Raw genomic sequence first — 26959 nt, 5'->3', positions numbered from 1 at the left:
CTCTCCCACTCCCCCCTGCTTGTGTTCCCTCTCTCTCTCTGTCTCTCTGTCAAATAAATAAGTAAAAATCTTTAAAAAAACAAAAAAAACAAAAATAAAACAAAACTTCTTTAAAAAATAAAAAATAAAACTTCTTTAAAAAAATTAAAAAATAGGGGGCGCCTGGGTGGCTCAGTCGTTAAGCGTCTGCCTTCGGCTCAGGTCATGATCCCAGGGTCCTGGGATCGAGCCCCACATCAGGCTCCATGCTCCGCAGGAAGCCTGCTTCTCCCTCTCTCACTCCCACTGCTTGTGTTCCCTCTCTCACTGTGTCTGTCTCTGTCAAATAAATAAATAAATAAAATCTTAAAATAAAATAAAATAAAATAAAAAAATAAAAAATAAAACAAAACTTAAAAAAATAAAAAATAAAACAAAACTTCTTTCTTTCTTTCTTTCTTTCTTTCTTTATTTTAAGATTTTATTTATTTATTTGAGACAGAGAGAATGAGAGAGAGTGAGCACATGAGAGGGGGGAGGGTCAGAGGGAGAAGCAGACTCCCTGCAGAGCAGGGAGCCCGATGCGGGACTTGATCCAGGGACTCCAGGATCATGACCTGAGCCGAAGGCAGTCGCTTAACCAACTGAGCCACCCAGGCGCCCAAAACAAAACTTCTTTAAAAAAATAAAAAATAAAAAATAAAACAAAACTTCTTAAAAAATAAAAAATAAAACAAAACTTTCTTTTTTTAAGATTTTATTTATTTATTTGACAGAGAGATACACAGAGAGAGAGGGAACACAAGCAGGGGGAGTGGGAGAGGGAGAAGCAGGCTTCCCGTGGAGCAGGGAGCCCGATGCGGGGCTCGATCCCAGGACCCTGGGATCATGACTTAAGCCGAAGGCAGACGCTTAACGACTGAGCCACCCAGGCGCCCCAAGTTTTAAGTTTTAAGGCAGTCTAATATAGGTATTCTTTATTCGTTGCTTGTGCTTTTGGTGTCCTATCTAAGATCTCATTGCTTAATCCAAGTTTATAAAGATTTACATCTATGTTTTCTTCTAAGAGTTTTATAATTTTAGCTCTTACTTTTAAATCTTTGATCTAGGGATGCCTGGGTGGCTCACTCAGTTAAGCTTCTGCCTTCAGCTCATGTCATGATCCCAGGGCCTGGGATTGAGTCCCACATCAGGCTCCTTGCTTAGCAGGGAGACTGCTTCTCCTTCTGCCTGCCACTCCCCCTGCTTGTGCTCTCTCTCTCTGACAAATAAATAAAATCTTTTTAAAAAAAAATGAATCTTTGATCCATTTTGAGTTAATTAATTAATTTAAAGTGATTTCTACTCCCAACTTGGGACTTGAACTCACAACCCTGAGATTAAGAGTCACATGCTCTACCAACAGAGCCAGACAGGTGCCCTTTTTTTATTTTTAAAATTTTATTTACATATATATTTTTAAAGTTGAGTTAATTTTTGTATATGGTAATAAATAGGGAGTTCAGACCATTCTTTATCATGTGCATATACAGTTGTCCAAGCACCAATTATTGAAAAGACGATACTCTTTTCCTATAAATTGTCTTGACACCATGTTGAGAATCAATTGACCAGAAATGTGTGGATTTATTTCTGTATTCTCAGTTTGATTCCACTGATTTCTATGTGTATCCTCATGCTAGTGCTGCAGTCTTCATTGTTTTGGCTATTCTGGGTCCTTTGAATTTCCATGTGAGTTGCTCCTGCAACTCCTAGCTTATCAATTTCTGCAAAACAAACAAACAAACAAAAAGCCAGCTGATATTTGGCTAGGGAATGCATTGAATCTGTAGATCAATTTGGAAAGTATTTATAATAATTACATAGTAATATTAACAATATTAAGTCTTCCAATCCATGAACATGGGAACTCTTTCCATTTATTTAAGTCTTCTTTAATTTCTTTCAATGGTATTGTGTAGTTTTCAGTGTAAATATCTTCCATGTCTTTTGTTAATTTATTTCTAAATATTTTATTCTTTTTGCTGCTATTGTAAGTAGAGCTGTTTTCTTAATTTTAGTTTCTGCTGCTCATCGCTATCATTTTTTTTTGTATATTTTGTATTCTGCAATCTTTTTTTTTTAAAGATTGTATTTATTTATTTGAGAGAGAGAGGGAGCATGAGCAGGGGATGGGGAGGCAGAGGGAGAGGGAGAAGCAGACTCCCCACTGAGCCAGGAGCCTGATGTGGGGCTTGATCCCAGGACCCCAGGATCATAACCTGAGCTGAAGGCAGACACTTAACTGAATGAGCCACCCGGGTGCCCCTGTATTCTGAAGCCTTATAGAACTAATTTATTATTATTTCTAACTGTGTGTGTGTGTGTGTTTGTGTGAAGCCTTAGAACTCTATATATACATGATCACGTCATGTGCAAAAAGAGGTATTTTTTTCCTTTCCAATCTGTATGCCTTTTATTTCTTTTCCTTCCCTACTTGGTCTGACTAGAACCTCAAATACAAAGTTGAATACAAGTGGTGAGAGTGGACATCCTTGTTCCCGTTCTTGTTCTGTCTTTCAGTATGTATGATGTTAGCTTTGGGGTCTTCATAGATGTACTTTGTCAGGTTGAGGAAGTTCCCGCCTACTACTAGTTTGCTGACTATTTTTCTCATGAAACAGTGTTGGATTTTGTCAGATGTTTTTTCTGTGTCTTTCGAGATGATCATGCATTTTTGTGTTTTGTTCTGTTCGTATGATATATTCATAATTTTCACATGTTGACACACCATAGCTTGCATTCCTAGGATAAATATCACTTGGTCATGGTGCATAATCCTTTTTACATGCTTCTGGATTAGGTAGGTCAGTATATTCTTGAGGCATTTTGTGTCTGTATTCATAAGGAGTATTGGTCTGTAGTTTCCTCTTTTTTTCTTTTGATGTCTTTGTGTAGTTTCAGTATCAGGTTAATACTGGCCTCATAGAACGAGTTGGGAAGTGTTATCTCATCTTCTACTTTCTGAAAGAATTTTTAAAGGATTAGTATTCATTCAAATTTAAATGTTTGGTAGAATTCACCAGTGTAGTCATCCAATTCCTGGAAAGTTTTTTAATTACCAATTCTTTCTTTTCATCTGTTACAGATGTATTCAGATTTTCTTCTTGGGTCAGTTTTTGTAGTTCATGGGTTTGTGTTTGTTTGCTTTTGAATTTGATCATCTCATCTGAGTTATCTAATTTATAGTCATGTAATTGTTCATAGTAGTCCTGTATAATCACTTTGATTTCTGTATTATTGGTAATAATGTCTCCTCTTTCACCCTAATTTTTTTTATTTTTTATTTTTTTATTTTTATTTTTTAAAGATTTTATTTATTTATTTGACAGAGAGAGACACAGCGAGAGAGGGAACACAAGCAGGGTGGGGGTGGGAGAGGGAGAAGCAGGCTTCCTGCCAAGCTGGGAGCCCAATGCAGGGCTCGATCCCAGGACCCTGGGATCATGACCTGAGCCGAAGGCAGACGCTTAACGACTGAGCCACCCAGGCGCTCCCACCCTAATTTTTTTTAAAGATTTTATTTATTTCTTTATTTGGCAGGGGAAGCACAAGCAGGGGGAAGGGCAGACGGAGAGGGAGAGGCAGGCTCCCCACTAAGCAGGGAGCCTGATGCAGGGCTTGATGCAGGGCTCCATCCCTGGACTCTGGGATCATGACCTGAGCTGAAGGCAGACACTTTACTTACTGAGCCACCCAGGCACCCCATACCTTGATTTTAGTAATTTGAGTCTTTGCTCTCACTCTCTCTTTTTTTAACTTTATTTATTTAAGCAATCTCTACACCCAACATGGGGCTCAAACTCACGACTGAGAGATCAAGCGTAAGGTATTAAAGTCTCCAACTATTATTGTTGAATTGTCTATTTCTCCGTTCAGTTCTGTCAGTTTTTGCTTCATGTATTTTTAAGTTTCATGTATCATTAGGTCTATATATTCATATTAGTGTTATATCTTCTTGATGAGTTGATGCTTTACCATTATAAAAAATACTTTTTTTGTCTCTAGTAACAATTTTTGTCTTAATTAATAATAATTTATGTAAATATTTAATATTGGCTCAACTCCACATTTAAATGTATGCCCTCTTAATATAGGAGTAAATGATGTGGTCAAGTAAAGATTATAAGTTCTAGAGATTGCTGATGGTATTTATTTAACTAATTTTATGTATATTGCCACGCACATAGATTCAGTATTCCATTCTTAGCATATTTTTCTGACCACCAAATACATATAAGACCCAAGAAGTGTGGGGCTTCTGGGTGGCTCAGTCGTTAAGCGTCTGCCTTTAGCTCGGGTCATGATCCCAGGGTCCTGGGATCGAGCCCCGCATCAGGCTCTTTGTTCAGCAGGAAGCCTGCTTCTCCCTCTCTCACTCCCCGTTTGTGTTCCCTCTCTCGCTGTGTCTATCTCTGTCAAGTAAATAAATAAAATCTTTAAAAAACAAAACAAAACCCAAGAAGTACATTATATGCATAAGGCACACACCTACCTTGAATAGCTTACAGTTTAATTGACAAACTAGGACATAACGTGTGGAGTAACAGACTGATTCTCAAACTTAGGGTGCATAAAATTCCACTTGTTAGACCTGTTAAAAACTAGTTTTCTAAGTCATACCTTCAGAGATTTTGACTCAGTAGTTTCAGTTTGGGGCTCTATAATCTTAATTTTTAAAAAAATTTTTATTATTGGGGCGCCTGGGTGGCTCAGTCGTTAAGCGTCTGCCTTCAGCTCAGGTCATGGTCCCAGAGTCCTGGGATCGAGCCCCGCATCGGGCACCCTGCTCCGCGGGAAGCCTGCTTCTCCCTCTCCCACTCTCTCTGATTGTGTTCCCTCTCTTGCTGTGTCTCTCTCTGTCAAATAAATAAATAAAATCTTTAAAAAAAAAAAAATTTTTATTATTTACTTTTATAAACATTTTTTAAAGGATTTTGTTTATTTATTTGACAGAGAGAGAGTGCACAACCACGGGGAGCAACAGGCAGAGGGAGAGGGAAAAGCAGGCTCCCCACTAAGCAGGGAGCCAACGTGGGGCTTGATCCCAGGACCCTGGGATCATGACCTGAATCGAAGGCAGACGCTTAACCAACTGAGCCACTCAGGCGTACCTTAATTTTTTTTTTTAAGATTTGTTTATTTATTTGAGAGAGAGCAAGCAAGTGAGCACATGTTGGGGGAGGGGCAGAGGGAATGAATCTTCAAGCAGACTCCCCACTGAGCACAGAGCCTAATATGGGGCTCAACACAGGCCTTGATCTCATGATCCATGAGACCATGACCCATGAGATCATGATCTGAGCCGAAACCAAGAGTTGGGAGCTTAACCAACTGAGCCACCCAGGTGCCCCCATCCATATATCTTCTTCAAAGAAATGTCTCCTCAAGTCCTTCATCATTCAAAATTCACCCAGGTGCCCCTCTTTTCTTTTCAAGTTTTATTTTTATTTAAGTAATCTCTACACCCCACATGGGGCTTGAACTCACAACTCTGAGATCAAGAGTTGCATGCTCTTCTAACTGAGCCACCCAGGTGTCCCTCTTTTATTGTGTTTTTAAAATTTGGTTGTAATAATTTTAATTTCCAAGAAAGGCTGTTTTTGTTTCAGTGTTCCTTTTTAAAAAATATGATCTCATTCTTCCTTCATACTTATGCAATGCTTTTCTCTCATCACAGACTTTCCTATTTATTTCTTGCTGGTTTATTTGTTTTATTTTCCTTATTTCATATTGGAGACTTTTATCAAATATATGGGAAACCTTTAATTTTGTTCACATTTAATAGAAGACATCAAACTAATTGGAAGCTCAATGTGAGTGGGTGGCATTTACTGATTAGAAGGGTTCATTATAGGATGGTTTGGTGGTAAACTGGCTTTTTTATTGAAGCCACCTCTGTATTAAAAATTTACAGGTCCTTTCTCTGGGATGTTTCAGCTTATCTTTCAGTCTTTTGGGGGGGCATATAAGACACTGCTAGTGTTATGAAAGGTGCTTGGGGAGAGAGCACTGGTTATCAATCCCCATCTTCTGGCAGTGTCTCACCCGGGTCCTCCGCTATGCCCGGTTATTGAGCCTAGAACCTCTTGCATGTAATTCCTCCATAGAGACGGGTGGGTTTATAACTACTATTTATATAGTCTTTGATACAATTCCCTTGTTTTTGGCCCCTTTCCTTACCTCGTCCTTCTGTAGTACCTGGTACTTCACATTCCTGAGCCTTTCTGGGGTTCAGTTTGGCTTGCTCCTTGTTACTTTCCTCTTCAGTGAACACTTTCTGCGCTCCGTTTAGTCAGTCACCACTGGTCTGTCTTTTGTCTCCCAACTTAAAATATGATGGCTCTGGGTTAGAGATGTCAAAGCCAGAGCTTGCATTTTTATTTTTTATTTTTGTTTTGGAGAATTTCAGAAAAGGAAGGAAGTAGAAACATCTTTAGTCTATCATCCTGTAACTGGAAATTTGTTTAATTTTCCCAAATGATGTGGCTTATTATCTCACTGGATAGTTTCAGCTACACACTACTGTAATGACTTTGTTATCTTTTGATTTTTATATGAAATAAAGTCCTGATCACTTTGTACTATTCAAAAATCTGAAGAAATTCTCATGAAAAGATGGTTTTTCCTGGCATCTTAGGCAAGTTACAATTTGGCTGTGCAGTCTGTTGGCCTTTCAGTGCAAACAGTATTGGTCCCACTTTTCTGTCCTAAGATGCTCTGCTCTTTACATAAACAGCAGGAGAAGCAGTCGTTCTCTTCTACTCTGAGAGTGATTCTCTCTTAGCGGCAAGTAGAATGATTCATTCTTCTGTACATCTTGGAGGAGACTTTATTACTCGTGGGGGAGACAGTACCAGGGAGAGGAGAGCTCCAGCAATGTTTCAGGTATTACACATTCTGCACTGGCATAGAAAGAAGCAACCTCTTCCCCCACTGCAATTTCAAAGCCTGGAAGTAGCACCCCACATCTAAGGCTCTGAGAAATCGCATTATTCATAACGAGGACCATGATTCATATGAACGGAACAAAATGGAATCATCAAAAATAGATTCTGTAGATTAATCGGTAGCAAAAAATATCTTCTGACTTGGCTTATGAATTGGCTATAATCACAGGAAGGACAATTCCATTGAGGTTTTACCATCTTCTCCTCCACCTTGATTGAATAACCTTTATACTTCTCCCATGGCACATCTTTGTAGGTCAGGGTATTTGGAAAACTGGTTTTGACATGATGCCTCCCTCCTCCTCTTTCTTTCTTTTTCTCGTTGTCTTTTAAAAATGAGACTTGCATAAACATACCTTGTGTTAATTGTGTTCATTTAATTGGTCACCTTGAATTATTGAGCATTTATCATTTTTATGCTTTCTATATTGACCCACTATTATTTTTAGCAGTGATGATTATAATAACCTGCAGAGTGGGTTAGAAGGGCTTCACATTTGATGGAACTTGAATTCCTGCCAGAGCTATTATTTGCTTCAAATATGAGCAATATGATTCCAATCCTTTTACCTGGGCAGTTTTCTCCTTCTATTGATTTCCTGCCTCTCTAAGAGTAATAAATCCTTTTTAGGGAGTAGTAAACAGAAAAAGGCAGTTCCAGTTTGATAACTATTACTATATTATGTATACACACAGACAGTATTGAGTAACTAACGTTCAGGGAATTGTGTGAGATGTTTTAAGAGATCTAAAGATGAGAATGTCAGATGCTTTCAGCTGCAAGTAACAATGACAGAGACATATGAAGACATTATTAAGTACAAAGGTATTTATTATTTTGTTAAAAAGAAATCAGAGGAAGACCATTTCCAGGTTTGGTACAGTGGCTCAATGGTGTATTTTAGCTTAGCCATCATCAACGGGTTGGTTTTTTCTTAAGGATTATATGTCAGTATTCATAAGATGCCTTAGCTCTAGATATCATGCCCTTATATAACCACATCTAATGGTGGAAGAATGGCAGTTTTCCCTCATCTATCTCTTTTCATCAGGGAAGAAACTTTATCTCAGAAGTCTCTGGCACATTTCCTTCTGGCTCAAATCAAGTTAGGTGTCTTTAGCTTAGCTGAAGGGAAGCTAGAAAATTATCTGTCATTTCCAATATATATTGTGGAGGTGTGTGTGTGTTGTGTGTGTATTGTTAGATAGGCAACCAAGAGTGTCTGACACAAGGAATAAGATGAAATCTCAGTCCTCCCTAAAGAACCTTGTGTCTCTCTGGGTAGAACAACAAGCTACAACTATATTACAATTTCTGTGGGGTAGCTTCCTGGAAACTCTCATGGGCTTCAAATTAACAATCCCTTTTAAATTGGTTAAAGAAAACTGTTCTAGATACTTTTGATTTGGAGTTGCCAAAGCTGTCATCTCTCAATTTTTAGTCACAGTCTGTTCTGAGCATCTTTTTCATAAGTGGTGTTTAGAAATGTAGTATCAGGGGTACCTGGGTGGCTCAGTCATTAAGCATCTGCCTTCTTTTTTTTTTTTTTTTTTTTTTTAAGATTTTATTCATTTATTTGAGAGAGAGAATGAGAGAGAGCACATGAGAGGGGGGAGGGTCAGAGGGAGAAGCAGACTCCCTGCCGAGCAGGGAGCCCGATGCGGGACTCGATCCAGGGACTCCAGGATCATGACCTGAGCCGAAGGCAGTCGCTTAACCAACTGAGCCACCCAGGCGCCCTAAGCATCTGCCTTCTGTTCAGGTCATGATCCCAGGGTCCTGGGATCGAGCCCCGCATCGGGCTCCCTGCTCTGCGGAAAGCCTGCTTCTCCCTCTCCCACTCCCCCTGCTTGTGTTCCCTCTCTCGCTGTGTCTCTCTCTGTGAAATAAATAAATAAAATCTTTTTTAAAAAATGTAGTATCAATTTACATAATGTGATTTTAAGTGATGTTCTCTTTCTCCAAAATGCTCTTACCCTTCCATCTTCACATGCCCATATCTCATTCATCGTTTGATGAAAGCTAAAAAATAATGCCTCCCATTTATTTCATTTGTTCAGCAAGTATCTGTTGCATGCTTACTATGTCGAGCACTCTGCAATTGTTGGAGATACAAAACATGAGCTCTGACCTCATGGAGCTTACAGTCAGGTGGGGAACACTGACAATTAACAATAACAATTAAGTGATGAGGAAGAATAAGGTACAAGCAGAGGACAGGCAGGGGTATTGACACTGTTGGTGGGGATAGAAGCAGACAGAGAAGTCTACTTGAAGACTTTTTAAAGATGATACCTAGGAATGAGTAGGAATTGGAGAGAGAAAGGGAGGGGAAAGTGTTCAAGGTAAAGAGAATAGTGTATAGGAAACCATGGAAGTGAAAGTGTTAGTGAAAGTGCTCTTGAAAAAGGCCTCTTTAACTCCTCCTTCCCCTAGGTAATTTCTCCATTTGATGAACCCTAGAGCACTTAATATACAATTTTTAGACCATTAGATCTCTGAAGGCAAAACATATGACTTATACAGAATACTGGGCAAATGTGAGTGCAGCTTCAGAGGAGAGTGAGGCTGTTATCTGTGTCAATGAAAAATGTTAGCTTAAAACATTAAAATATCTAAGGTAAGAGGTGGATTATACCACACTTCTCTTCAAAATGATAGGAAAAGCATCACCTGTCTAAGTGACTACAGAGACCAAAGCAACAGGGAGGAATTGATTCATAAAGTTCTGGAGGAAGTACAAAGTAATTATAGCTCCAATCCTCGGATGTTACTTTAAAAGCTATTTTAGGGAATATAATGAAAACCTGGTATACATCAGAAAGAAAAAATGGCCACTCACTTATGTTTACAAGAGGTTTTCTTTTTAAATATTCTCTTGGTATGGGCTGCTCTTTGTGTGTGGCAGGGTTTTGAGTTACTGGTGGGGAGGGCCTAATCAGACCTGACAACCTACTTTTAAAATCAGATATTAAGAGGCAGCTGGGTGGCTCAGTTGGTTAAGTGACTGCCTTTGGCTCGGGTCATGATCCCAGGGTCCTGGGATTGAGTCCCACATGGGGCTCCTTGCTCAGCAGGGAGCCTGCTTCTCCCTCTGCTGCTCCCCCTCCTTGTGCTCTTTCTCGTTCTGTCAAATAAATAAATAAAATAAAATGTTAAAAAAACCCCACACATACACACAAATGTCCATGTCATGACTCAGGTTTTTACCATTTTATTTCATTTCTTGTTTATTTTTTTCTTTTTGTTCATTTTAGATACATGTTCCAAAATCCTTTTGCCACTTGGTTGAGAGGAACCAGAAGTGAGTAAATTTTGATAGAGAAGGAGGTTTGGGGATATAGCTATTGTCTTGATAGGCCAGAATAGATAGTATTTTAAGCTTTCATGAGAAAGCTCCCTTTAATTTATTCTTCTCCTTAATTCTAGTTCCACAGTTCATCCCTGGGTTTGAGAAGGTACTTGCTTGATCCTGCCATTTCTATAGCTAAGTAAATAATAACTCCCAAATAATAAGCAAATGTATATAAATGTGTTGTGTGAATGGTAAGACACTATACACAAATGTAAGGATTTATTTTATCATTAACTTGGGAGGTGTTTTTTTTTTTTTGAGAGAGAGAGAGCGGGAGCTCGGGCTCATGAGCAGGGGGGAAGGGCAGAAGGAGAGGGAGAAAGAATCCCAAGCAGGTCCCATGCCCAGTGCAGAGCCTGAAGCTGACTGATCTCACAACCCTAAGATCATGAACGGAGCTGAAATCAAGAGTCAGATGTTTAACCAATTGAGCCACCCAGGCGCCCCAGAAGTATTTTTGACAGTTTTTTTTTTTTTAAGTAATCTCTACTCCTAACATGGGGCTTTAACTCACAACCCCGAGATCAAGAGTCACATGCTCTACCGACTGAGACAGCCAGGTTGTCACCCACCACTTTTTATTGATACTAGTTTTTTGAAGTGTCCTCATCAAGGACAGACTTACTTTTTTGGATGCTGTCCCATAGTATGGTGAGGTGTGGGTGCCGAATTCTCTAATTTGGTGATTCTTAATCTTTTATTTATCTTTTATTAATATAGTTTATTTTTTAAAAGTTTTAGATTTTAAATTTTCTGTAAATTTTAAATTTACAGAAAAATGGAGTCCTCATATAACCTCTCCTTCCCCAGTTACCTTTATTACTAATGTTAGTATGATACATTTGTTACACTTAATGAACCAATATCGATACACTGTAATTACTAAAGTCCATATTCATTCAGGTTTTTTTTTTTTCCTAAAGTCTTTTTTCTCTTCTAGGATCCCATTCAGCTTAAAACCTACACCGAGTTGTCACGTTTATATCTACATTACACTTAGTTGCCATGTCTCCTTCGGTTCCTCTTGGCTGTGACATTAACCTTCATTTTTTGGGTCATAAACTGGGTTGAAAAATCTGATGAAAGTTATGGATTCTCTTCACAGAAAAATGCACATGCTTCAGATGTCTAATTTAAGGGAGGTCCACCGATAAGAGATTCAGAAGCCCCGCTCTAGGAGGAAAAGGTGATCTTTAAAATATCCTCTCCCCCCACATTTGGGCTCAAGGTCAGGCTCTACCTCTACTTTGTTGTGTGACGTTTTTGCATAGCTACTTGGACCTCAGCTTCACCATCTGTGAAATGAAGGGTTTGGTTTACACGATGTCTAAATCCTTTTCTTGCACAGTGGAAGGTGGGCGTCACCTACAATTGTCTACATCAGAGTAACAAAGGCTGATAACAGACCTAGCCAGATCAGATCAGGGAAGTGGATGGGCTTATCCAATAAAGAGGTTGCCGAGGTTCAATGCGGGAAAAGACAAAACCTAGGTTCCACTTTATGGCTTTGTGGATTTTCTAAGTCATTTCCTTCCTCTGAGCTTAGATTTCCTCATCTGCAAAAATGTAGAGGCTCTGCTTCTGGTAGTTATGAAACTCCTGGGAGCAACAGTGGACAATGTACCTAGTAAGATATCGTGTGAGGAATTATGATAAGAAAAAAGATGGAGTAGGTGGGTTAGTGCACGGGTGAACGGCGCATTTAAGGAGACCGAGAAAGGGCTGAGGGCTTTGGAAAAAAGGAACAGAGTACACACCTTAAGGCTATCGGACCACACCCTCACAGTGCTGGGGTCAATTCAACCTACGTGCCAGCCCCGCCTCCTCCCCCCCTCCTTTCCCTTCTCCTCCCCTCCCCTCCGGCTGCGACGTGCCACACTTGGCATGGCAGTCACAGTGCGACGCTTTCCGCCGCGCAAGTGGCGCGCGCGCTCTCGGGTTGCCACCTCACTGCCATCCCCGCCCGCCCTTGGCTTCCTCCGATTGGTTCTCACGTAAGTGACGTAAGTGCTCCTTATTCCACCCACAGCCCTTCCCAGGGTTCCGCCCCACCTCCTCCTTGCTTCTCCAGACTCGCGTGGCAACCTAACCTGCCCTGGTCTCTGTTGCGCCGGAGGAGCCGGGAAAGCAAGCTAAACCAGGAAGGCGCCGGCTTGTGGCGCGCACGCGCACGCACGCACGCACGCCGGCGGCCGGCGGGGGGCACGCTCGCGCCCGGGCTCGCCGCGCGCCGCGCCAGAGGCTCGCGCACTCAGCAGGTTGGGCTGCGGCGGCGGCAGCTGTGAGAGCTGAGGCGCTGCGCGTGAGAGGTCCCAGACGCGTCTGCGGCTCCAGTCCCGCCACCTTCCGCTTCTCTCACCCCAGTCTCGGTGCCGGGTGCTGAGAGGGGATCGGCGCTAGCCTCGGGAACCTCGAGCACACCCCTGGCTGCTTCCGACACCGCCATCCTTCCTTTCCCAGCCGCGGGCCTCGCTCGGTGCTAGGCGACTCTGCGGGGAGGCGGCGGCGACCGCTGCCTGTCTGTAGGGAGGAGTCCTGCCCTGCAGCCTTGCTCCGCCGCCGGGCCCTAAAGGGTCCGAGAGAGCTTGGCACCGGTCCTTCCTCTCGCCTTTTTCGTCAACCGGTTGGAGCAGCGTCGGTCCGAGAGGTGTCTGGGCTGAGGCGGCGGCAGCTCCTCCGGCTCCATCATGTCCGCGGGCGGAGACTTCGGGAATCCGCTGAGGAAATTCAAGCTGGTGTTCCTGGGGGAGCAGAGCGGTGAGTGCGCGGCTCCCCCACTCCTGGCAGCTGGCCTCGGCTTCCCCGCACCGCCCCCAGTGCGGGCCTTCTGTCCGCGAAGGCTGTCTACCCGCCTCGCGTTCGCGCTCCGTGCTAGCCCACAGCCCTGCCTGGTGTTTGCCGACCCCTCTTAGCCACCAGCTCCTTTTCGTCTTGATCCGTCGGTCAGATTTTGATCCTTCCGTCCCTGGTTCCGACGTCTCCTTTTCCCACAGCCCGGGCCTCGCCCGTCGATCTGCACCCCCCAGTCCTCACTCCGCCCAGCCCCAGCCTGCTGTCCATCCCTTTCTTCCTCCGGTCCCGTCGTCTCACCAACCGTAGCCCCCTTTCTGGAGCCCCACCCTATTCTTGGCTTTTATCCCAGTTCGTCAGCTCTAAGAAGGCCCACCCCGGGAAGCCCCACTCCGGGGAACCGACCGTCTTCAACCTTGGACAAGGAGGGTGGGGGGATTAGGGCGTTGTTTTCCCTGGAGGCTTGGCCTTGGGAAGTGCGGATCTTGTGGGAGGTGGGAAGTGGGGGGGTCGTAGAAATTCTTGGATTGTTTTCACTTGGGTGGGGAATTAGTTTGGGTTATGGAGGGTATATGTCTATTGGAGGCGACTTGAGGATGGAGTGGTTGGGGAGTAAGGGGTGGCGGCGGCAGTGGCGATTTTTGCTTCTTGGGTTAGGCTGTGGCTTATCGGAAAAACCTCATTTTCTTCTCATGACTTTGATCCCTGACAATTCTTTTGGCACTGTTGATGCTTTCCCGATCTCTGCCAGATGCTATGTCATGATCGTTTTACTTGGAATTTTTCACATCTCACCTCTCCTTTTTCTCCTTTGAACATGAAGCAGTGTCTAATTTTCTTTATGGTGGTGCAAACAGGAATTACCGAAGAAATGTTAATTATTCCTTTTCTTAGTGTTTTCCAATTGTATATTTAGGATTCCTGTGAGAGAAGGCCTGAGAATAACGAACATCTTTGTTTTGTAGGATTTCCTTTGGGGCTAGAGAGTAATGGAGTAGAGTAGAATAGATTGATCATCTAGTTATCTTAAATTAGATTTCAGTATGTAATACCGTTTCGGCTAAATGACCCTTTTTGCTTAATATTCCATAGTATGTGATGAGTGGAATGATCTTACCTGGTCAGGCTTCTGATGTTGCTTATTGCTTACTTTGTATTATATACAAGATCCTAGTTTTGTGATGGTTTTCTCTAAAATTATTTCTTGTGATGATTCCAGTTTTATGCTGAATTATGAAAGTTGGCACTGGACAATGTAGAGATTATCGTCCTCCTTTGTTTTTCTCACACTTTTCATGACCCTCTTTAAAATTCAGACATCGAGAGGTTAGTTCTTCCCAAGTCATCAGACACTGAGTTAACTGCTAGGTACCTTAGGTTAGGCTGTAGAGAAGACAATTTCTTTTGATTGGAAAGCAGATAACTTATAAATTCAGAGCTTTTACTACTGCCTTGAACTGTTTATACTAATATATATGGCATTAAAATAGGTTAACATTAGTTGCAAAATTGCTTCCAGTGGAGCTGAGAAATCATTTTTCTCTTTTCAATATATATTTACCGCCTCCCTCCCTACCAAGGAAAAATATAGTCTCCTCTTTGCTTATGAATTTTCCTGAAGCAAGTATAAGCTTGTTTCTTGACGTAACTTGGTAAGACCTATGAGGGTGATCCCAGTCTAGCTATTTTATGGCAATTTCAGGACAATGCCGTGCATAAAATATAGTGTATTGGTCATTATTGATAAATAGGATCTAAAGTGCTTATTGTACACTCTAGGGATGTTATTGCTGGCCTTATGTTGTAATGCAGAGCTATTTAGTTTGCATGACAAATCCATTAATCTCTGTCCTAGGAAGATTTTATTTTATTATTATTATTTTTTTAAAGATTTTATTTATTTATTTGATAGAGAGAGACACAGCGAGAGAGGGAACACAAGCAGGGGGAGTGGGAGAGGGAGAGGGAGAAGCAGGCTTCCCGCAGAGCTGGGAGCCGGATGTGGGGCTCATCCCAGGACCCTGGGATCATGACTGAGCCAAAGGCAGACGCTTAACGACTGAGCCACCCAGGTGCCCCTGTCCTAGGAAGATTTTAGTATGAGTAGTGATAACTTCAATATCTGCAGGTTTCTTTTGAATTCTTTGAGTATTTATGTTTTAATTCACATTGCAGAGTTTGGTGGCTTCTCATTTTTTATTTTAAGTCTTGACAACACCCCCCGTCTCCCCCCCGCCCCCACCCCCACCCCGAAGTTATGGGTTAGATTTTTTTTTAATGGACTTTATTTTTTAGAATGGTTTTAGGTTTACAGAAAATTGAGAAGATCGTGCAGAGGGTTCCCACACAGCCCCACCCAGTTCCCCCAGCATTCCTCAGTATTCTTAACATCTTAACATTAGTATGTTACATTTGTTATAATGAGTGAGCCAATATTGATGTTATTATTAACTAAAGTCCATAGTTTATTGACATTTCCTTAGTTTTTATCTTTTTTTTTGTTTTTTTTTGTTTTAGCATTCAATTCAGGATACCACATTACATTTAGTTGTGCCTCTTTAGGCTCCTCTTAGAGGTTTTTTTAAGGATTGTGTTTACATGCTTTTTAACTCTGTGGAACTGTAAGGTCAATTATCTTTTAAGGCTACTATATTGCCAAGTAATGCCATCTGCTAGCTTTGACAATGAAAGATTGATCTTTGTTTTCATGGGCAGTGTCTGTAGTTTTCTTATGCATTAGTAAAGATCTGTAGAACCCATATCATCTTGATGTAACTCTTCATGAATTATTTATTTTTAGGTTTTAGAATTCCACAATTCAGCTTTCAAAAACTAATCTGTGGCAAAGCATTTACCACATTTATAATTCTTACGTGTGTGTGCTTGTGTTTGTCTTACAGCAGAATGCAAGTCCCATGAAGATTATAACTTATTTTTTTGTTCATTGTATCCCCAGTGCCTAGCATACCAGGCTCATAGTAGGTACTCAGAAATATTTTTGTAAATGAGTGGTGGTTGAATCTACTAGGAACCAAAGCTGGTAGTCTTTATCAGTCTTTGCTGTGGTGAAATCTATGTTTTTACCCTTATGTTCTTAATAGTTTAACAATAACATTTTATATTTACATTATTTGATTGTATGCAGGGATACTCTAGATACTAGAGGGGGCAGGGAACCCAATAATTTATAGCTCTTTCCATTTTGCTTAAAAAAATAGAACCAGGATTTTGTACTTATTTTTTTGAGTTGAGCAAAATTAGTTTTGTTTAAAGATATTGTTAAATTATTTTTTATTACTATAGCAGCTAAAAATATGTCAAATGACATTAAAGACATGTTCAAGGAACTGATTGGGAGTTTAGTAGACTTCTATTTACCTTATCAAAAATTAAGGTTCTGTCTCTGTAACAAAGATGAGTTGTTTCAGTATATGAAGCTTTAGACTGCGTTAATGACATCAGTCTTGGTAATCTTTTTACAAATTCTTAGGGTTTCTTTATATTTCAGTAGTATACCTGGTTTAATAAAGGCGTGTTGAAGTATACAGTTTTTTTTTTTAAGATTTTATTTATTTGAAAGAGAGAGAGAGAGAGACAGCGAGAGGGAACACAAGCAGGGGGAGTGGGAGAGGGAGAAGCAGGTTTCCCGCGGAGCAGGGAGCCCTACGTGATGCGGGGCTCATCCCAGGACCCTGGGATTATGACCTGAGCCAAAGGCAGACGCTTAAAGACTGAGCCACCCAGATGCCCCTGAAGTATATAGTTTAAATCTGAAGTTTCCTTGAGAAATCTCTTTTGTTGCAACCTCTGGCTACTGTCTTGAAATGCAGAGGAACTTTTAGGAATGCCATTCATGGTTTATAGTAGAAGATATTACTACAAACAAATGTTACAAAATAGGTTTACAAATTAGGAAATGTAATCTCAGGTAGAAGCACATACCTGGCCTAGTACTGTTTTTCACTTTATGGTACCCTTTTTACATCAGTTTTTTTGAATTAAAACATGGTAGGTAGGGAAAATGTGTCTTACCATCGGAGACCAGGAGTACTGAACAGTTTAGATTGGCTAGATGAGCGATCTTAAACTTTTTCTTCCCAAGATCCCGTCACCTGTTATGCTTTTACAAATTGTTGAGGCCCCTAAAGAGCTCTGTTTATATGGTTTATATCAATATTTACTGTATTGAAAGTGAACATTTAAAATTTTTTAATTCATTTAAAAATAATAGTATTAAATCCATTACATGAAAGAACGACTTTCCAAACAAAAATTTAGTGAGAGTGGCATTGCTTTACATATTTACAATCTTTTTTTTTTTAAGTTTTGTTTTGTTTTAAGATTTTATTTATTTATTTGACAGAGAGAGAGGATACAAGCAGGGGGAACGGCAGGGAGAGGGAGAAGCAGGCTCCCACTGAGCAGAGTCCCCGGACCCCGGGACCATGACCTGAGCTGGAGGCAGATGCTTAACTGACTGAGCACCCAGGCGCCCCTGCAGATCTCTTTAATGTCTTTCACTTACTAGAAGACATCAGGATTCTCATAGATCCTTCTACATTCAATCAATTGTAATATCCCATATCATATAGACTCTAGAAACACTACTGTATACTCATGAGAGAATGAGAGTGAAAAAAAGCCAAATAACTTTTTTTTTTTTTTAAGATTTTATTTATTTATTTGACAGAGAGATAGTGAGAGCAGGAACACAAGCAGGGGTAGTGGGAGAGGGAGAAGCAGGCCTTCCGCTGAGCAGGGAGCCCGACATGGGGCTCGATCCCGGGACCCCGGGATCATGACCCGAGCCGAAGGCAGACATTTAACGACTGAGCCACCCAGGTGCCCCGCCAAATAACATCTTAATATTATGAAAATGGTTTGACACCCCACTGAAGGGTCCTGGGAATCCTGGCAGTCCATGGACCACACTTTAAGAACTGTTGTTAGGTGATATTAAGCCATTTGTACCATGGAGCGTCATGTTGCAAGTTAGGGCAATCAAGAAGAATGTTTTCCATACCTGGTTTTGGAGCCTTAAAACTAAACAGTAGAGCTAGTGATTAAGAGCACATAGTCTGGGTTTTATGTTTTAGCACTGGCCATTGACTTTGGACAAATTATTTGAGCTCTCTATGCTTCAATTTCCTTATTTATAAAATAAGGTAATAGGAACTATCATATAGAGTTATTGTGGAGATTAAATTAGTTAATAAATGTGAAGCATTTAGAAGAGTGCCTGGCACATGGGAAGTTCTTGGTAACTATTTTAGTTTAACAAATTTTTTTATTTTTATTTTTATTTATTTTAAAAGATTTTATTTATTTATTTGACAGAGAGAGACAGCGAGAGAAGGAACACAGCAGGGGGAGTGGGAGAGGGAGAAGCAGGCTTCCCGTGAAGCAGGGAGCCCGAGGTGGGGCTCAATCCCAGGACCCTGGGATCATGACCTGAGCCAAAGGCAGGCACTTAACGACTGAGGCACCCAGGCGCCCCTAACAAATTTTTTTTAAATAAAATATTTATTCTTTTTTTTCCCCTTAGATTTTATTTGTCAGACAGAGAGAGAGAGTGCACAAGCAGGGGGAGCAGCAGGCAGAGGGAGAAGGAGGCTCCCCACTGAGCAAGGAGCCTGACTCCAGACTAGATCCCAGGACCCTGGGGTCATGACCTGAGCTGAAGGCAGATGCCTAATTAACTGAGCCACCCAGGCGTCCCTAGTTTAACAAATGTTTGTGTAAAACTGCTATGCTGTCAAGTGATTTGGTAGAGCATTAGCTTAAGAAATTTACATTTTATAGGGAAAGAAATATATAATACCTAAAACAATATATGTGATAAATGTAGTTACTTGGGAAAAATAGAGTTAAAAGGTATAAAAAAGTGACCAGAGCATGGAGTTCCAGGGAAGACACATTATAAATCATTATAAATGACTAATCGATTTTTAGCTGAAATTCTTGAATGAGAGCATTCCAGAGTTGGAGGAGACTTTGAGAAGTTATCTAATCCATTTCTCTTAGGTCTTTAAAACTGGATCACTTTTTCCCCCTCTAATTTTATTTATTAGAAGATTTATTTATTTACTTGAGAGAGAGAGAAGAGTGAGCACACAAGCACACACAGGGAGGGGCATGGGGAGAGTGAGAGAAGCCAACTCCTGGCTGAGTGGGGAGCCTGTCGCAGGGCTTGATCCCATGATCCTGAGATCATGACCTCAGCTAAAATCAAGAGTTGGATGCTCAAAACAACTGAGCCACCCAGGCACCCCTAACTTTATTATTATTATTTTCTTAAGATTTTATTTATTTGTTTGAGAGAGAGAGTGTGCTCACGTGCCCAGGAGTTGGGGTGTGGAGGCAGAGGGAGAGGGACAAGCAGACTCCCCACTGAGCAGGGAACTCACGGGGCTCCATCTCAGGATGCTGAGATCATGACCTGAGCCGAAGGCAGACCGTTAACCAACTGAGCCACCCAGATGCCCTCTAACTTTATTTTTAATAGGTAATACAAACATAAAAAGATGCGCTTAGAAAACTTAACTACCACTCCTGTTTCTGTGACTCCATTCCCCACTCCACTCCCTCCTCCGTTAGTAATTATATATATTGGTTTTTTGTGTATATTCTGGGATTTCTTTATGCAAACACAAGCAAATATGAATATAATTTCTTATTCTCTCTTACATAAGATATATCAGACTTACACTCCACACCTTTTTTTGCTTAATATATCCTAGGGATCTTTTCATATTATTAGTACATATGAAAACAGCTTTCCCATTCAGTTTTTTTGTTTTTTAAATAAAATTAACCCATGCAGAAGAGTTTGGACTTCATCTCAAAGAACGTGGAGACAATATGGGGCTTGATCCCATGACCGTGAGATCATGACCTGAGCTGAAATCAAGAGTTGGATGCTTAATGACTAAGCCACCCAGGCTCCTCCCTCTTTTCCTTTTTCATAGTATAATCCTCTAATCTGGTGAGGTGGGAGAGGGACCTGTTGCGTTGTGTGGAACAGTGGAGGGAATGTGAGAGGGTGTCAGTCTACCTTTTAAACAGACTTTTGTTTTTATCACCACCTTTATCCTTATTTCTAGATATACTTGGTGCCAGCAGTTCCTGAGCCATTAAGGGGGTTCTCTGGCACAAATCAGATTTTTTCTCAGCTTTCTCTATTGTCAGTTTAAAATTGGTTTTTATAGAACCTATTAGGTCAATTACCACTTTTCCATTTAGTTTCTACCTTCTAACTTGGATGATTAAGGTTTTCTGAGAACTAATACTTTTAGATGTTTAGAATTACTTAGGGTTTTCTGTTTCTGTTATTTTTTCTTTTCTTTTTAAATTTTTTTTATTTTTTAAAGATTTTATTTATTTATTTAAAGATTTATTTATTTGACAGAGAGAGAGACAGCCAGAGAGGGAACACAAGCAGGGGGAGCAGGAGAGGGAGAAGCAGGCTTCCTGCAGAGCAGGAAGCACGATGCAAGGCTCAGTCCCAGGACCCTGGGATCATGACCTGAGCCAAAGGCAGACGCTCAACTGACTGAGCCACCCAGGCGCCCCCCTCGTTTCTTTTTTAAAAATACATTTTATAAAATTAAAACCAACTCATTTGTAACCATGTTCGTAGTAGCATTCACATTAGTGAAAAGATGGAAGCAACCCAGTTGATGGATGAATGGATAAACAAAATGTTTTATATATATACAATGAAATATTATTCAGCCTTAAAAAGGAAGGAAATTCTGATACATGCTACAACATGGGTGAATCTTGATGACATTATGCTGAGTGAAATAAGCCAGTCACTAAAGGACAAATATTGCACGATTCTTTCTAAAATTTTCTTTCTTTAAATTAACTTACAATAAGCAGTACTGTTAACCTATCCTGCCATTGTGAGATTGCATAAAACCATGTCCAGACACCCTAATAGACTTGTCTTTGAGATGAAGTCCAAACTCTTCTGCATGGGTTAATTTTATAGTCCTGCTTCTACCCTCCTGTGTCTAATCTTATTCCTAGCATTCATTTTTACTCTTTATTGTTATGCTTTGTTATGCTATGTTACAAAAAAGTGTTTTTGATCATCGTTAAGGTGTTACATGCTATGGGGAATGCACGTCTTCCATTCTCAGAATTATAGAAACTTAAAGATCACTTTCCATTTAACAGATGCTCATTGTGTGCCAGGTATGGAGCTAGGTCCTGGGCGACATAGTTGTTAATAAATCAGATATTATCTCTATTCTCTTCTTGCTTACAGTCTAGCAGTAAATTAGGTTTAAATCTTTTACATTGCTCTGTTCCTTCTAACCTCTGTTCTTGAACCTCTCCTCCAGTCCATCCTTTACATTATCAGAATAAACTTTATAAAAATGTAAATCAGAGTAACTTCCTTAAAAACATTGTGTATGTACTTATTTCCACTGAATTGTACACTTATAAATGGCCAATTTTATGACATATATAGTTTATCACAGTAAAAATTTTAATTTTCAAAAAACTCAAACCTACTTTTATAGGTTTATTTGGTCACTTTTAGAATAAAGTCAACCTTGAAAATAAAACAGCCAGTTATTTCACCAGCAAAATGGGTTTATTCAGAATAGCAGATCGGGATAGGCAAGCCATCATGAACCATAGGCAAGTCTGGAGAACAAATGAGAGAAATGCTCTTTTATAGAGGAAGGGAAATTGGGAGGGGCTTTTATAAACAAAAAGCCCATTGGAGTAAGCTGGGAGTTTGAAAGCATAGTGACTTTTTGTTGGCTGAGTTGTGACAGTCTTTTACTGGCTGGGCTGTTGCTAGGCAAGGAAGAAATTTTCCTTCATCCTTCTGGCTTCTCCCTATTGGGAATGCAGGGTAAGTCTCTGCAGGGTGGGTCTGCAAAGGGCTATAGTGAATGGTATGGCATGAGAGCACCCCCTTCTGGCCTCCTGACTCCATTTTAAATGACGTTTCTGTATTTTTTTCCCCTTTACATTAAGATCTTTCTCTGAAAACCAAGAGCCCAAACCTGAAGGTAACCAGCTAAATAGGTCAAAAGACCAGGAGTCATTAGGTGAAATTTGTTGTAACCAATGGGCTTGTTTCCTGATCTTGTGTAATTGAATTTCTACCTCTCCAGAGGCATTTAGCCATGTGCAGGTGGTATTTGCTATTGCACAAATGCCTCCTTGTTCAGCAAGTAGGTAATCAGGGACTATGTCATTATCCAAAACTACTTTAGCCAGTGATTCAGGGGATCATTGTTGGGCTGCTATTGCTTTGGCTGTGACTCTCCTAAAGTTAGGGAGAGATTTCTGATGATGCATTCCTTGGCTCTTACTCCATCCCGAGGAGAAAGCTCTACTTGTGTAGGCAAACCTGGAGTCATATAGTCCTCCTGCAAGTTACTTTTTAAGGCAGCTGTGGAGGTTTAATGGGGTCAGTCAATGTCAGGTTTATGATTTATTATGGACATTGACAGGGACAGTTAAAAGTCCCAATAAGCACTGACCTCCAGTTGGCCAGCTATCTAGATAAACATTTGTATGCCCATGGGAAATGCCATCTACTGTAGACAAAAATGAAACCAGTTGAAGCGCAGAGGATTCCAGCTACAGTATGGTTGTTCATACATGCATTAGCTGGAATATCTTGATTGACCTTTTCTTTCTTTTTTTTTTTTAAAGATTTTATTTATTTATTTGACAGAGAGAGAGAGAGCACAAGTAGGCAGGGCGTGAGGGAGAGGGAGAAGCAGACTCCCCGCTGAGCAGGGAGCCTGATGTGGGCCTTGATCCCAGGACCCTGGGATCCTGACCCAAGCTGAAGGCAGACGCCCAACCGACTGAGCCACCCACGTGCCCCATTGGTTGGGATCGGAAGAATTGGGATGACATTCTGTGAGCTACCATCCCATACTAAAGGGGTCTTTTCTAAAAGTCTTGCAAAAAGGAGTTAGCCCATTTGTATTACTCTTGAGTGCAGGGGAACACATTGGGGAAATTGCCTACAGATAAGACCAAGGAATCTCTGACATCATGAACAGATTGGAGTTTCTGGTGATGGATCCAGCAGTCAGAAAGGTTTCCCCCTCTTGCAGTAGATTGAGGAATATGGGTAAGACCATAGTCTTTCCAAAAAAGGAGCAAGAAATAAGGTAAGAAGCAGCAGCAGGAAAAAAGTGTATAGGCCTGGTTCACTCATCTTGGAAAAGCGGTCTCCTTCCTCTGTCATGTGCTTCAACTCCTGGAAGTCTTTCAGGACACCAGTTGATGTGCAGGTCCAGTCAGGCTTTGGTGCGTTCTTTAAATGTGATACATGAATCCAAGAATCTGTCCTTGGAGTTTGGTGCACAAGGTGGTACAAGGGTTGGTTAACAGTATCTGATAAGGGCCTTGAAGAAACTCTTTATGGAGATGTCTTTTCCAATAGATGAAATCTCCAGGCTGCAGATTCTGACATCTGATGCTTTCATCATCCAGGACTGCACTGTGGAAAGATTGTCCTACCAAAGTATGATTGTTCTCTATGGATTTGATTATGTTTTTGCAAAACTGAAGTATATTCCCTTTTATCAGCTGTGGATCAAAGGAAGTAGGGGCTAGGTGCATAGGGCATACTGTTACAAGGAGAACAGATTCTCATTGAACTTACGGAAATACATACATTGTCATGAAAATCAAGAATATTTAGTAAGAGTTTCAGAATTCTGAAGGGATCAAGTAGGGGAAAATAGATAAATGTTTCAGTCCTTGTTGCAAAGATAGACTTTACTATGAGATTGCTCTAAGTTATTAGATTACTTAAACAAGAGGAGGGGATAAAAGGGGTCCTTTAAATCTGGAAACAAAACATTAAAGCAGTCAGTGTTCCATTAGAGTTTTAGAAATTCTCAGTGCAGTGTTATGATCTTAAAGTTTTCAAGAACCTATATTCTAGAGTACTTACTAAATTCCTTTTTCATGAGTCTCTTTGAGGATGAACATTTTTTGTAAACCATCAGAGTAAAACAATAATTGTAAATGATGAAAGACTTTAAAATGGCCACAAAGATCTGGTAAGAGTTCAAATACACATACCAAAAAAAAAAAAAAATGATGCAATTAACAAGTAACTTTGGCTATTTTTTGTGATGTACATTTTATTTATTTTTAAAGATTTTATTTATTTATTTGTCAGAGAGCACAAATAGGGGGAGCAGCAGGCAGAGGGAGAAGCAGGCTCCCCGCTGAGCAGGGAGCCCAATGCGGGACTCAGTTGTTGGACCCTGGGATCATGACCTGAGCCGAAGGCAGGCACTTAATGACTGAGCCACCCAGGCATCCCTATTTTATTTTTTAAAAAGATTTTATATATTTATTTGTCAGAGAGAGAGAGTGAGAGCACAAGCAGGGGTAGCTGCCAACAGAGGGACAAGCAGGCTCCCTGCTGAGCAAGAAGCCTGATGTGGAACTCGATCCCAGGACTCCAGGATCATGACCTGAGCCGAAGGAGACGCAGGCAGACGCTTAACCGACTGAGCCACTCAGGTGTCCCCGTGATGTACGTTTTAAAATGATGACTGATAACATACTAGAACATATCAGAATTTTAAGAATTTCATATTATTTTTGAAACATGTTAATATATGCCTATATAAATACAGCCTAAAGTAGGCTCAGTATTTTTTTTGCTTTTTATTTTTTATTTTTATTTTATTTTATTTAAATTCAATTAACATATAGTGTATTATTGGTTTCAAAGGTAGAGTTCAGTCATTCATCAGTTGTATATAACACCCAGTGCTCATCACATCACATTCCCTCCTTAATGTCCATCACCCAATTACCCCATCCCCCCACCCGTCTCCCCTCCAGCAACCTTCAGTTTGTTTCCTATGATTGAGTCTCTTATGGTTTGTTTCCCTCTCTGATTTCATCTTGTTTTATTTTTTCCTTCCCTTCCCCTATGATCCTCTGTTTTGTTTCTTAAATCCCACATGAGTAAAATCATGATGATTGTCTTTCTCTGATTGACTTACTTTGCTTAGCATAATACCCTCTAGTTCCATCCATGTTGTTGCAAATGGCAAGATTTCATTTTTTTGGATGGTTGAATAATTTTCCATCGTATATGTATACACCACATCTTTATTCATCTGTCGATGGACATCTAGGCTCTTTCCATAGTTTGGTTATTGTGGACATTGCTGCTATAAACATTGGGGTGCGGGTGCCCCTTCAGATGACTACATTTGTATCTTTGGGCTAAATACCTAGTAGTGCAATTGCTGGGTCGTAGGGTAGCTCTATTTTTAACTTTTTGAGGACCCTCCATACTGTTTTCCAGAGTGGCTGCACCAGCTTGCATTCCCACCAGCTGTGCAAGAGGGTTCCCTTTTCTCCACATCCTCACCAACATCTGTCATTTCCTGACTTGTTAGTTTTAGCCATTCTGACCAGTGTGAAGTGGTATCTCATTGAGGTTTTGATTTGTATTTCCCTGATGCCGTGTGATTTTGAGCATTTTTTCATGTGTCTGTTGTCCATTTGGAGGTCTTCTTTGCAGAAATGTTTGTTCATGTCTTCTGCCTGTTTCTTGACTGGATTATTTGTTCTTTGGGTGTTGAGTTTGTTAAGTTCTTTATAAACTTTTGGATACTATCCCTTTATCTGATAAGACATTTCCAAATATCTTCTCCCATTCTGTCGGTTGTCTTTTTTGGTTTTGTCGACTGTTTCCTTTGCTGTGCAAAAGTTTTTATCTTGATGAAGTCCCAATAGTTCATTTTTGCCTTTGTTTCCCTTGCCTTTGGAGACATGTCTAGCAAGAAGTGGCTGCGGCCAAGGTCACAGAGGTCGCTGCCTGTGTTCTCCTCTAGGATTCTTTTTTTTTCCCCTGATTTTTTTTATTATGTTATGTTAATCACCATACATTACATCATTAGTTTTTGATGTAGTGTTCCATGATTCATTGTTTGCGTATAACACCCAGTGCTCCTTGCAGAACGTGCCCTCTTTAATACCCATCACCAGGCTAACCCATCCCCCCACTCCCCTCCCCTCTAGAACCATCAGTTTGTTTTTCAGAGTCCATCGTCTCTCATGGTTCGTCTCCCCCTCCGATTTCCCTACCTTCATTCTTCCCCTCCTGCTATCTTCTTCTTCTTCTTTTTTTTTTTTAATATATAATGTATTATTTGTTTCAGAGCTACAGGTCTGTGATTTAGCAGTCTTGCACAATTCACAGCGCTCACCATAGCACATACCCTCCCCAGTGTCTCTCACCCAGCCACCCCATCCCTCCCAGTCTCACATTGAGGTCTTTCATCCATTTTGAGTCTATTTTTGTGTGTGGTGTAAGGAAATGGTCCAGTTTCATTCTTCTGCATGTGGCTGTCCAATTTTCCCAACACCATTTGTTGAAGAGACTTTTTTTTTTTTTTAAGAGTATTTATTTATTTATTTGCCAGAGAGAGAGAGAGAGAAAGAGTGAGTGAGCGCAAGCAAGAGAGCATAGCAAGGGGAGCAGCAGGCAGAGGGAGAGGTAGAAGCAGACTCCCCACTGAGCAGGGAGCCTGACAAGGGACTCGATCCCAGGACCTGGGATCATGACCCCGAGCCAGAGGCAGACGCTTAACCAACTGAGCCACCCAGACTTCCCGAAGAGACTTTTTTCCCATTGGATATTCTTTCCTGCTTTGTTGAAGATTAGTTGACCATAGAGATGAGGGTCCATTTCTGGGCTCTCTATTCTGTTCCATTGATCTGTGTGTCTGTTTTTGTGTCAGTACCATACTGTCTTGATGATTACAGCTTTGTAATAGAACTTGGAATTGTAATGCTACCAATTTTGGTTGTCTTTTT

General features: G+C 40.8%; 1 protein-coding gene across 2 annotated transcripts in view; it reads left to right on the top strand.

Moving 5' to 3' along the window:
- Window positions 1-12409: 12409 nt before the first annotated feature.
- RAB6A (RAB6A, member RAS oncogene family) overlaps window positions 12410-26959 on the top strand; it is a 77289-nt gene continuing 62739 nt past the window's right edge. Inside the window, exon 1 of one of the 2 annotated variants that reach the window (XM_036119508.2) lies at window positions 12410-13081. In XM_036119508.2, the coding sequence (XP_035975401.1) occupies window positions 13012-13081 (70 nt within the window). In that variant the 5' untranslated portion in view covers window positions 12410-13011. The remainder of the gene's footprint in view (window positions 13082-26959) is intronic. The other variant, XM_036119507.2, reaches the window with a different exon arrangement.

The sequence above is a fragment of the Halichoerus grypus genome, chromosome 11 (genome assembly GCF_964656455.1).
Source record: "Halichoerus grypus chromosome 11, mHalGry1.hap1.1, whole genome shotgun sequence".
Lineage (NCBI taxonomy): Eukaryota > Metazoa > Chordata > Mammalia > Carnivora > Phocidae > Halichoerus > Halichoerus grypus.
This window is presented reverse-complemented; position numbering and strand designations above follow the sequence as displayed.